Below are 12,580 nucleotides of genomic sequence, written 5' to 3' on the forward strand. Positions count from 1 at the left end.
CCTTCGCTTGTGTCAATAAGGTGATTGATTTGAACGGACAATGCAATTTCCAACATTTTTGAGATGTATGACATGCTTGGGTGCTTAACTACCCTGAAGTGAAAACATTTCAAACTGAAGACACTCTATATTTGATTTGGGCACTGCACTACCTGTCTTAAAAATTAGTCTTTTGCTTGATTATCACTGTTATATAGACACTGATGCATACGACCATACATAGGATTTCTTATTGCCTTTGCACCTGGCATACTTCTGTGTAAATTATGTGTAAAATTTTGTCTGAAGAGGAAAAAAACGTTTGATACTTGTTTGAGAAGCTACAGAGAATTAAAAGGTTTCATGAACTGAAAATAACTAACTGTTAACTGGTTTGATAATGTCTACTCAGTATTTTAAAATCAACATCATTTATATAAAGTTAATGAGCCAGAAGGTATTCAAATGTAGGAACCACTTCATTTAAGATGGATTAATATTTAGGCATATCATTTTGCAACTTGGAAGCATTCAACTTTGAGTGCAGTGTAAAATGTAGCCCACATAAGTTGATCCAATACCATTAAGGAAATTGGTGTTGTCTTTTGCAAAGTTGCCAAGAACAATACACTTAAATAGTCTTCTGTTTATCTTCTGCTGAGCTGTAAGGACGTTTTCAGTTAATGATTGTAATTCTTTTTCAGAACTTCTGAGTTGGGCTGAAGTAGAAAGAGCCTTTAGAGTATTTACTTTTGAAAGCCTGAAGCTGACCTGGCTGAGTGACTCTGGTTTCCTGGAGAGCTCTGGATCTATGGTTGGAGAGAATTCTGAAGTGTCTTGTATCCCTTGGGATAATCCAGACATGTTTGCAAGACAGCTGAGGCAACTCTTCCTTATGGAAAAGAAGCTTAATGGAAAATCTCCAAGAGGTTCCGGTAAAAAGCTCTCTGTTTACATTACTTCTGAAGGATTTGAATCCACTATTTGTTTTACCATATCATTTGCTATTTCAGGGATGTGATTTTTCTTCCTTGTACAAATCACAAAATTTTCAAGTATTGTATGGTCTGTACATTGAGTAACTATGTAGAAATACTAGAATAAGGACAAAAGCTATTTTGTACTACAACGTTAACAATTGTAGACAATACAGAGTGAATTTTCTGAAGTTCTACATTTTCTCCTGCAGTTTCTAACATAATGAAAAGTTGTTGACCTGGTTAAAGGAGAAGTGTTGACCAAGAAGCAACATTAAAAACAAGTGATTATTTTTGGGGTGATGCAAGAAAAGTAGAAATTTAAGCAACTATACCTTTAGGTACATGATTATAGAATCATAGATTGTAGAATAATCATTTAGGTTGGAAGGGACCTCTAAAGGTTATCTATTCCAACCCCTGTGCAATGAACAGGGACATTTTCTACTAGATCAGGTTGCTCAGAGTCCAATCTGACCTTCAGTGTTTCCAGGGATGGAGCATCTACCACCTTTCTGGGTAACCTTTCCCAGTGTTTCACCATCCTCATTGTAAAAAAATTCTTCCTTATGAATCTATCCTTCTTTAAAACCATTACTCCTTATCCTATTACTACAGGCCCTACCAAAAAGTCTCTCCCAAGGCCATGATAAGGTCTCCCTGGAGCCTTCTCTTCTCCAGGCTGAACTTTCTAAGCCTGCCTTCACAGGAGAGGTTCTCCATCCCTCTAATCACCTTCATTGGCCTGCCTCTGGACCAATTTCAACAGATCGATGTCTTCCCTGTGCTCAAGACCCTAGAGCCGAATGCTGTACTTTGTGATGTTGTCCATCCTTTCCTAATAGAGATGTCTAAGCAACCAGCTTAGATGGGATCTTTTCCCTAGAAGGTTGGAGCAGACAAAAATGAATCCTGCGTATCTACCTCTCTTTTAAATTTTGGGAACATTTTGGGGTGTTGGTTTATTTAACTTTTATAGTAGTCACAATAGTAAATATAGCAGTTACAAGCATAACAACATTTCAGCACTTCTGCAGCACAAAAACAAATACCAGGAAGATAAAACATTTGCTTTCAGGTCTCTTCCGTCTTCTAAAGGCAGTCAGTAAAGAGATGTAATTTCCAAGAGAAGCAGAGCCTAAAAATATACATCTGGAAGCTGAACTGGTTATAAGGCACTTACGAACAAGTGCTTCATGGTGTATATTCTCCCAGAAAGAGTAATTTTCTTGTTACATGTGAATTTTCTCTTCCCTAACTCAGGACATAAAGAATTCTGTTAAAAGGAAATTATTTTTAAAAAATTAAGATAGTATAGAATTTAAAGTCCCCATGTGATCCTGTTCATATCAGATGCTCATTGTAACAATGGAATGACTGGTCAGATCATCATGAGAACCAATATTCAGTCAGTAGCTTATGAAACTCTACACACCAAATTAATTTAAAATTTATATTTTTCAAAAATGTGTGAACATATCAAAACAATTGATTTTACCTTTTATTTTAATGTCAGCTGTGCAAAGGACTGTTTCTTAAAGTACTCAGAAAAATGATTCTTTGTGTATGAATCAGGAGGATACTTCTGAGAATGTTTTTAATGGTTTTGACTATGCAAGGCCAGCATAGGTTAGATAAAGAGGATTATTTGAGTGGGTTTTATAAAGTGTTCTTTTTCTTTTTTCTTTTTCTTTTTTTTAAATTTTATTTAGCTAACTGGCACTCCTTGTCCCTGGATTTTCACATGCTCTTTTAGGAAAGAAGGGTAGCAGAGCTGATCATGTATTTATAGGACTAATGTCATAAAAGGAAGTTTCAACTTTATGTCAATTTCATCAGGAAGGCTAAAGGAATTGCATTACTCTGACCTTAGTGTTTAGGGCTGAAATTTCTGGAACAATTCTTAAAATTCTGCTTTCAATTTCCAGGGCATACAGAAATAAATGGCAAAGATGGAAGAGATGGTCTGGCTGATCCTCTTTTGAACAAAGAATTAGATCTTCCTGTTTCTGATATGGCAAGTGTGAGGAATAGAGTCAACTAGGCTTTACATGAGGCAACAGAACATACTGTTCAATGCCAGGACATGTTACTGGGGATTTCTTTGCAATGCTGAATGCAAATGTTAATGTTCTGACGTCTGGGAAATAGTGCCATAACTTTTAAGCACTGTGAAAGCACTTTCTTTGAATTCCAAGGTGATGGGTATCAGTGAAGCTGCTAATAATAATTCTGTGCTAGTCTCACTGAATACCAGGGGTCAAATACAGACATGAAAATTTAAAAGAAAATGTCAAACTGTGTCAGACTAATAAACTGTGTAGTTTGTCATCTTCAGAATCACCTGTCTGCCAGATATCCCTGCATAAACATAGCAATTTTAAAATGACATCACAGGACATGTTTAAATACTTATATAATTGCTTACAGAACTCAGAAACATATAAGCTAATAATAAAAGTATTTAGATTATGTTTGCCATAAAAAAATCCAAGACTAAAAACCCTTGGGAGTAATTGTATTTTTTATTAAATAGTGCCATACGGGTCTGCATATATGCAGCATTATGCAGTTAACTGTGATGCAACATGTGATACTGTCTATTAAGCCAACAAGATTACAGTTAATTTAATACAACTGACACTGAAATGTTGATATACATTAATTTGGTTTGGTGTATTTTGAGGTGAGTCTGGAAAATTACTTAGAAGAAATAAAAAAGATACAGCGGCGTTGCTTGACAGACTGGAATTTTGAGGAGCATTTTCAACCACATGTTCTTCTTCAGGTATCTGTGAACTGACAATCTTATACATAGAGTCACCTATACAAAGAAGTAGTGGCAGAGTTCAGGGTATTTTCTTGCTTGATAATTGATTTAGTTTTATCTCTTTTTCATTTTTACCAAAACCCATTGTTCTTTAGCTGCTTTTTAGTTCTTTATGTGAAATTTAGTCTGTAATGGGTTTTTATTTCCTGGTTCGACCAAACTGGAGCTGTCCTATTTCATTGCAAGTCTCTTAGCTAAATGTGATGGAGATAAAGTGACCTTGCCCTTAGGGGTGATCCTCTCTGGCAGTTATGAGGCTCATTAGTATATGCAAAAACATACTGTGCAAATACCTCTGCAGTATATGTTTTATGGGCAAATAGAAAATTTTGTTATGTTACTTCACCCTTTCAGGGCTAAAAGCGTCATTTATAGAAGGCCTGCTAGCTAAAAACTAAAGCTTACCTTGCAGAAATGCAGAATGACAAATGTGAAAGATGAGTTCAAGTGTAGTTGGCTTAAGTTGGTAGGCATCCTCTCAGGAAGAGTGGATTATTAGCTCCTTGTGTTGCCTTGAGCTTCCTATACTGTAATTCTTGTTTGACCCTGACACGTGCTGTACATGGGTGAAGGAAATTCTGCTTGGACTTTTGAGCACTTTAGTGTCACAATTGCAAACACTGGTCATACATTTCAGTGCCTAGGAAATTATGCAACATAAATAGCTAATGCTACCTGAACTGTCAGAAAGTCCCAGGTGACTGGAAAAAGGTTTAACATTGTACTCATCTTTAAAAAGGGTAGAAAGGAGGACCCTGGGAACTACTGACTTGTCAGCCTCCCTTCTGTACCTGGAAAGATCATGGAACAGATCCTTTTAGAATCTTCAGCTGCATAGTTCTGAAAAATAATAATTTACTTAAAAGAAGGCTTTCTTCTAGCTATGATTATAAAGTCACAGTTTCAGCCTACAGACAATGTAAATATTGAAAATGATGGGCCCACTACAGAACAGAGTGGAATAATGTAGAAGACAATAAATCTCAGAGATGTGTAGGTCATAGTTATAGCAAATTGAATATCAAGTAGACTCAACTGAGATAACAAAAAAGGTAAACTTGTTTTCTTTTTACCTGGTATATGATAGTTCTGTTTTTATTTACTATTTATTTAAATATTTTATTATTTAAACTTACTTAAGTATTTATTCAATATTTTAATTTATTTGTTTGTTATGTAGCTGAACTTTTTTATTCATGGTCAGTCTCAGAAGGTGGAGCATAGAGACTGTCTCATCTCAACATAAATAGGAATGGAGTTTCAATTTCCACCTGCCTGAACAATTCAGGTTGCTGGAATCCAAATACTTTGAGTACACCTTGTAGGAGAGTGAAGTTCTGTAGCACCTTTTGCTAAAAGCTCTGTTGTGTAGCCTTTGTACATATACTACTGTCTGCAGGGAGGGTATACCTTTGTTTCTTTCCTTTTCAGGTTCTTCATACAGCATCCCAAGAATATAGATGTATTGATACATTTTATCATAACCAAGATAACTCTTTGTTAATGGTTTTTCACAATCCTATGAATCAATATCGTCTGTGCCAAGAGACCTGGAATATTGCATTGCACTCTAATGTTGGATTCAGGTAATTGATTTTATATTTCATGTCTCATTCACAGTCGTTTTCAATAAAAGCCTCCATGGGTATGCTTGGGGCAAAGCTTTGAAATTAAAAGACATTGCTATGTAACACATTTATGAGAAAGCAAGTCAGGCAGCTTGAAAACAGTGCTGTGTTAAAAGAATTCTCTTGAGCTTTTCTGAGTAAGAACAATGCAGTAGGTTGCTCCTTATCAAATACTACAAAAACATAAATAATGCACAGATACACACAAAGTCATGTTAGGGATACCACATCAAGAAAATTATACTTCCGGTAAGGGATGTTAAAAAGAAAATTCTAAGTATACACTTACTAGGTTTTTCAACTATGTATACATAAACTCAGTGATTGTAAGTGGGAAAATTTTTGGGGAAATCTAGAAGTTCTTTACTGATATAAGAACTTTTTTTTTTTTCCACAGAATACCACATTCTTCTTAATTCCTTGTCATATAAGTGAAAGATGGTGTGTTCAAGTGAAGCTGGGTATTGCATTCAGATAGACCCAAGCAGAGAGTCAAGTGGTCTTAAAGTCTGTTTCACAGAAGTCTGTTGAAGCCCAGAGCTTTTTATGCTGGCAGCTATTCTTACTCTTATTTGTGTGGCACTGGACTTTAAAATGCCTAATTCAGGTTTCTTAAATATAAACAGCTGGTGCCAGTTTAGCTGCCTGGTATATTTGAGTTGTCTGGACAGGGCTGACACATATGACATGAGACCCATAGGAGACCCATAGACTTTTGGAACAAACACCAGAGACCAGGTCACATACCCTAGTACATCTAACATGTCACTTGGTGTTTGCATACACTGAATAATTCCTCATCCCAACAGCATATTGTTGTGTTGTCTGTAGAAGCAGGTAGGGATGTACCAGACCTCCTCTGGAAGCATTTCTCCCTGAAACAAAAACTGTTCATTTGCAGAGTTGTAGAGCAGATTGGCTGGTCCCCTTTGACAGGACATTGAAATAGTTCAAGGCCAACTAAGAAATGCAAGGAGCTCTTGATACATGTAAAAAAAAAGTTGCTAATTTTGCATCCAAAGAAGGAATGAAGCATGTTCTCTGGTAGATGCATTATAATATGTTTCCTTCTTCTTACTCTTCCACATCCACTGGAAACAAGGCTTAGACATTAAAGATTGTTTCAGCTTGGGGCAGAAACATCTTTGTCCAGTGACAATTTGTCAGGTTCTGTTTCAAAGCAGCAAGGAGTTCCTAAAGAAACTGACATGAAAGCTGCAAGAAGGTTTGGCTTTGCTCTTGTTTCATAGAAGTATTCAACATCACTGCTGTGTAAGCTACTTAGAATCTTTGAGGAGCTGTAGGCCCTCTTTCGGTTCTGTTACGTGGCATCAATACCCACCAATTCTCTGCAAAATAACCAGCACATTTTCAGGACTTATTCAGCCTTTTTGCTAAAGGTAATTTTAGATTTCCAGACAAAGTATCATAAATAATTGCTAGTGTATGTTTCCAAGCAACATAACACTTCTCTGGAAGACAGTCTTTAAATACCTGGAGTGCTTCAAGCTGTTGCCTGCAATTAGCTTCCAGATCCTGCTGAGTTGCCAGAAACTGGCACAAATCCCGCTCATTAATTAAGTGGTTACTGGCTTTTACCTTTGTATGAAATAACTGACTCCTGGTGAGTTTACTATCAATTTATTGGTTTTTAATTTATTAAAATTACTATCATTCTAATTTATTTAAGAGTCACAATGTTACCACAGGAGAGTTACAAATGCATAACAGATGCTGTGCTTGACAATCTCTCTGATAGGAGTTCTCTATCTGTGTTTACTTGTTGCTTCTTTATTGTGACATCTTATAGATCACAGACCAACTTTGTAGGGTCGTTTCATAGTTGCTGTCTGGAATATACTTCTGTTACCTGCTAATCAGTTGGTTACAGAATCGCAGAATAATTTCATTTTGATTACAGTGAGTTCTGTTACAGGAAATTCTCATACAAGGTGGAAGTTAAATTTCTCATGTTGCAGCAGCTTTTGCTCCTGGAGACCCCAGTTACCTTCCTTCTTTATGGATATCAGGTCCTGTGGTTCATGTAGAACATCCAAAAATTCAGAAATTTTACCTTTTAAAGGGTAGGCAGCAGGAGGCTGCATATGAAATTCAATGGATGCTACTGACTAAGGGAATCCAAAGGCATGGACACGTGTACCTGCAGTGATATGTGTATATAAAACATTTTAACTCTGGTTAGGATAAGTGGCCACTCTGTCAGGCAGCCAAGTGAATTCAAGCATTATCAAAACTAATTTTTGCGCAGAGTTAATGGCATTTATTTACTCCTTCATAGTAAACACATTATACAAGTTACTGGAAAAGAATAATCCTTTCTGAGAAATGGTTCTGAGTCAGACATTGGCAGTAGGGACATCAGAATACATATTAATAGAATGTGTATTTTAGACTTTGAATGACTGTTTCATTGCCCTAAAATATTTTCCAGGCAAATAATCTCTTTTTATTTATAACATATATTCATCTTCCAGTTATTCCAGTACTTGCAACTCTATGTTCCAGACTAGTTTTGCCTTTTGTTTTCAACACCCTGGGGTTTTATGGCTTGTACATTTTTCTTCAGATACAAGCAGAGTAACCTTGTCCCTACTGAGTATGATATATATGATCAACAGTTTCTCCATGCAAGGTCCCCAAAGCAGGCTCTACCTACACTGCAGAAGCTGGGAGAGACTTCTGTATCTTGAAGCTGTACATGAACTGTATACATCTCCAGTCTGTGTACATGACCTACATATTAATTCTCTTGTACATACAATGTGATGATGTAACAAGAACTTTAAAATGGTCATGAGGTCACAAATTGATTGTGTTGTCTGCATGTTCATAGCCAAAACCTGGACTCCATATAGAGCTTTTGAATGCAATTGAATAATCTCAGACTTATAAATGCAAAGTATCACAAAGACACTACAACTGAATGTGATACATTCTTCAAAACCCCCATTTTAATTTTGCACATATGAAGAATTTTACTTTAAAGAATTGTGGTAACCCTCCAAATGAGGGGTTGAGTGGCAACTGCATATAAGACTTCCAGGCTTCCTCCTACCTTGAAAGCAGTTTTTCACAATGAACTGATTTAGCAGTCATTTCAGACACCTTTGGAAAATGAGACGATGTAACTGCAGATACCAACTGCAAACTCTGGATCATTCAGTTCTCACTTCAACTTAATTGTTAATTGTGAATATTCTTAATTTTTGCCAGGTCATGGTGCACCGATTCTCTAATCTGGATTTGGATGACAATTTCCAAACACCTGTCTTGTCACACCATAAAGAAGAGCTAGGAATTAAGTACAATAACACCTCAATTTCTGAACACACAAATGAAGTGTATTCTAAAAGATAATATTAATCAAGAGCAACTAAGAAAATAAATTATTCTGGTGGCAAAACAATGAGGAGAATGAGTCTGAACCTTTCTGAAACTGACTGTCTTTATGTTTTGTGATTTCCTGGATTTTTCTTTAGGAGCAGGTATTCTTTGGAAGACAAGTTTCTAATATCTCTTTGCAGAAAGGATAACCAAAATTCCAAATATAACAGATATTAAGCAAATACCAGCCAGGCAAAAGTACCAGTTCCTGTAAAAACAGAGAGAAACCCTGTCAAACACCAGCCTTCTCTCAAAGAGAGAGAGCCTTCTCTCTTACTTGTGTAAGAAACTGAGAAGCCAAGTGGTCTTGTTTGACCTGAAATCATATTAGCGAAAACTGTATTATGTTAAATAGAGGGATATTCTGCTTTTCAGGAACTATCTTGAGCTGGTGGCTAACTCAATTGAGGACTGGGTGAGAGAGGAAGAAGCTAAATACCAAGAAAAGAAGATGGGTAAGGAAACAGAGTCTTTTAATTTGGAAAAAGCCATGGTAGAAGGCCCTTTTGAACTGTCTGCATGTGCTGTCAAAAAACCTGGCTTTACGAAGAAAGCCAAAAGTGGGTATCTTTTTATTCCAGAAAATTAATTTTTCGCTTTAAGTGCTGAGGCCCAGATCTGTTCAGAGCAGAACTGCGTATATTTTTTCATAGGGTGACCTTGTTTTGACATCTGTAAAGGCATAAATATGTTTTGGAATTAATTAAATGCATGTATTTGTATGTTCTGCATCATTCTCTGTTCTGAAAACTGATACCTCTAGTATCAATTTACATTTACAATAGCTGTGCTTATCTAATGAAATTACTTTAAGGATTACATACAAATATGAATCTTTGTTGAGATCACTGAACATATGAAGAGATGAGCAGTAGTTAAAGCTGGCAATGTGGTTCAGGAAAATTCTTTTTTAAAGGGCAGGATAAAAGCTGGAAGTCAGAAGCTGTGGGCTAAGAGCTAAAACTGGAATTGACTAGACTGCAGAGCAAACTTGAATTACAGGCAACATTTTGAGTAGTGAGAATTGTAAGCAGTTCATACAGTAACTGTTCAGTAGACAGCAAAATCTGAAAACCCGTATTAGGAAAAAGAACTTTTGTCAAATTTGTTCATTTGCGTATCTAAATTATATTAACAATTATTTATTGATGTTTCACCTTTGCTTCGTTTACCTTTTTTGAGAATGCACTTTGAAACCTTCCAGTACTAGCAGTTAGCATTTACAAAAATAGAAACGTTACTCCTCAACCCAATTAACACCTCTGATTATAGTTTGCAAACTAAAAGGACAGTTATGACTTTTATATCATAATTTGTAGGTATCTAGTTGTCACAGGAGCTAGATTGAATCTTGCCCATATGGTGCCTCATGACAGATATAATTCATAGTGTAGCTCACTTGCTGAAAGAAAATAATCACCTCTAGCTGGGACATGAGATGGGCAAAAGTGTCTTTGGGTGTTTTCAGTTTCACTGACACTGCTGTAACCCACACTGCAATTTCTACTTTATAATACAAAGTAAGTTTCTGATAGGGGACTTTACTTTTCTAGAAGGTAAATATTGGGTATCCAAGCATACTATAAAACTACACTCGTAGAACATACCCTTTTCATAAGTAATAGATGCTATAAAGCCATAATAGTAAACAAGGGATATGTTTTTTCTTTAGTGAAAGTTTGAAGGTTCAGACAGCATTTATTCACTTTTTTGTCTTAAAAGGTCATAGTTATCTATGACTCTCATATTGATCTTGTTCTGGCTCAGTTAAAAAATAAACATGCAAACTTGTTGCAAGAGCAAAGCCTTCAACAGCAAGAAGCAGAGAGTGCTTTAAATATGTTACTATACTGTTTAGCATATTTGGTCCTCAGTTATGACAATCAAGTAATTTTAGTTGTCAGGTAAGTTTCTTCTTACCTAAACAGACTTTCTGTTGTACTTCTAAAAATATTTAACAGTTTCTTTATTTAACTTGTATACTTTTAGTATTTTGAAATCTGCATTTTTTATTTACTTGCACATCTTTTATTTTTATTTTCCCATTTTTAAAAATTATTACATTTTCATATATTTATAATCTCACTTATTTTCCCTTTCATTTCTCAAAGGCAAAACATCAGGACCTGAGAGTGTGAGAGAGTCTCAATCCAACAATGGAGAAAGTCCCATTATCAGGGAAGATTCTTTAAAGGTGAGGTAAAAATATATATATTTCTGAAATGGACTAAAAAGCACTGCTTTCTTTTGAAGGTAAGCCTTTGTTCTTACATAGGGTTGACTGAGTTCTCTTAGTTTTCTGCTCTTGGATATTTTTTGTATACATTATTTTCTTTAATTTATTCCTTATTCATTGTGAGTTATGTTATTTTCTTAAGGGAAGACTGCTTGGAGTTAGACTAGACATTCCAAAAGCAATTCATAATTGCCATACTGGAAATAAGAGTTATGAATAATATCCTACTATTCTTTAAGTTTTCAGATTGGAAAGATATGAAAAGATAAATCCAGATTCATGAAAGTATGTATGTACCCCCCTCCCACTTTCACTGTCTACACCTCTTTGAAATTAGGGAATGTAAATATGGTACCTCAGAATTCCCTTATGACAGAGAATCCCATGTTATAGATGTAGTTCATGACCATGCACTACAGATTAATTGACTTGCCCAGGTTTACACAGTAAGTTTCTGGTTGATGTAGGAGTTAAGCACACATTTTTTTTAAGGCTTAGCACTGGCATTATCCATTAATCTGCAAAAATCTAGATTTATTGATGTTGTAGTCCCTCTTTTTTTTGACTCCTCATAGATATAGCATGTCTCATCTTTTTTACAGTGTATAGTGTTGTCCACTTAAAGTACTGGAATGTAGATATGAAATGGCATTAACCAATTCCTGGCTACTCAACTTGAACTGGCATCGCTCAAATTAGGCTAATCCCTAATTTGTAACTCTGAATGCTTGCCATTTCTTCCACAGAAATGCTTGTGCTTTGGTATGCTTAGGCTATAAAGTGCTACGAAGCCCAAAATAGTCCAGAAAATCTCAGCTGTCTTCCTAATACAAGTTGATACTTTTGGCATGCATACCTCATTCTTCTTTCTGTAAAAGAATAAAATCATTTCATCCCACAGTTGCATTTTGGGAATAAACTAACACCAGTGATGCACTGTGATTTGGTGATAAACATTGTGGACAAGTGTACAACAAAGTCATCCTTTTATGACTAATTGTGTAAGATACAAATAATCATGTGACTCATCTCCTGTAGTCAACAATGACTGCTCTTGTAGGTTGAATGAGTCAGTGATGTTATGCAAAATATATTGCATAATATTGTAAAACTTTAGACACATTTGGAAAACATGTCTTAGAGTGACTTAGAACATTGTTTCCTTTGAGGTTGTTTGCTTGTACTCTTTCCAGCATGCACATATCAGAGAGAATCACAGTTCTTCTTAATTGCTAACATTGAATGTAGGCTTGGAAGAAGGAGCAGGACCGATTACGAGGGGAAGAAACAAAAGGAAAGACAGAAGATTTGGGAAGTAAAAAGAAAGGACAGGAGATAACAGATGGAGAGTGTAAAGATTCCAAAGAGAAGTCTGAAAACGAGCCAACAAAAGCCTCTGAACTTCAGGAGGATCACAGCATTCCAGAACCATGTTCTGAGAAAGTTTATAAGGTAAGGACTTGTATTATTGCACCACATTAGAAAAGTGCTAAATATTTATATAGACAGTCATTATTACAGCAAA

At 35.8% G+C, this 12,580-nt stretch overlaps 1 protein-coding gene across 11 annotated transcripts in view; it reads left to right on the top strand.

The window, feature by feature from the left end:
- The window catches only part of SPAG17 (sperm associated antigen 17), a 98,218-nt gene that overhangs the window by 43,447 nt on the left and 42,191 nt on the right, over positions 1-12,580 (top strand). For all 11 annotated transcript variants that reach the window (XM_032677846.1, XM_032677849.1, XM_032677851.1 and 8 more), the window contains 7 exons: positions 684-914; positions 2,885-2,973; positions 3,643-3,744; positions 5,218-5,372; positions 9,195-9,274; positions 10,931-11,013; positions 12,304-12,507. In XM_032677846.1, coding sequence (XP_032533737.1) covers positions 684-914; positions 2,885-2,973; positions 3,643-3,744; positions 5,218-5,372; positions 9,195-9,274; positions 10,931-11,013; positions 12,304-12,507 — 944 coding nt within the window. The remainder of the gene's footprint in view (positions 1-683; positions 915-2,884; positions 2,974-3,642; positions 3,745-5,217; positions 5,373-9,194; positions 9,275-10,930; positions 11,014-12,303; positions 12,508-12,580) is intronic.

Source organism: Chiroxiphia lanceolata, chromosome 2 (assembly GCF_009829145.1).
Source record: "Chiroxiphia lanceolata isolate bChiLan1 chromosome 2, bChiLan1.pri, whole genome shotgun sequence".
Lineage (NCBI taxonomy): Eukaryota > Metazoa > Chordata > Aves > Passeriformes > Pipridae > Chiroxiphia > Chiroxiphia lanceolata.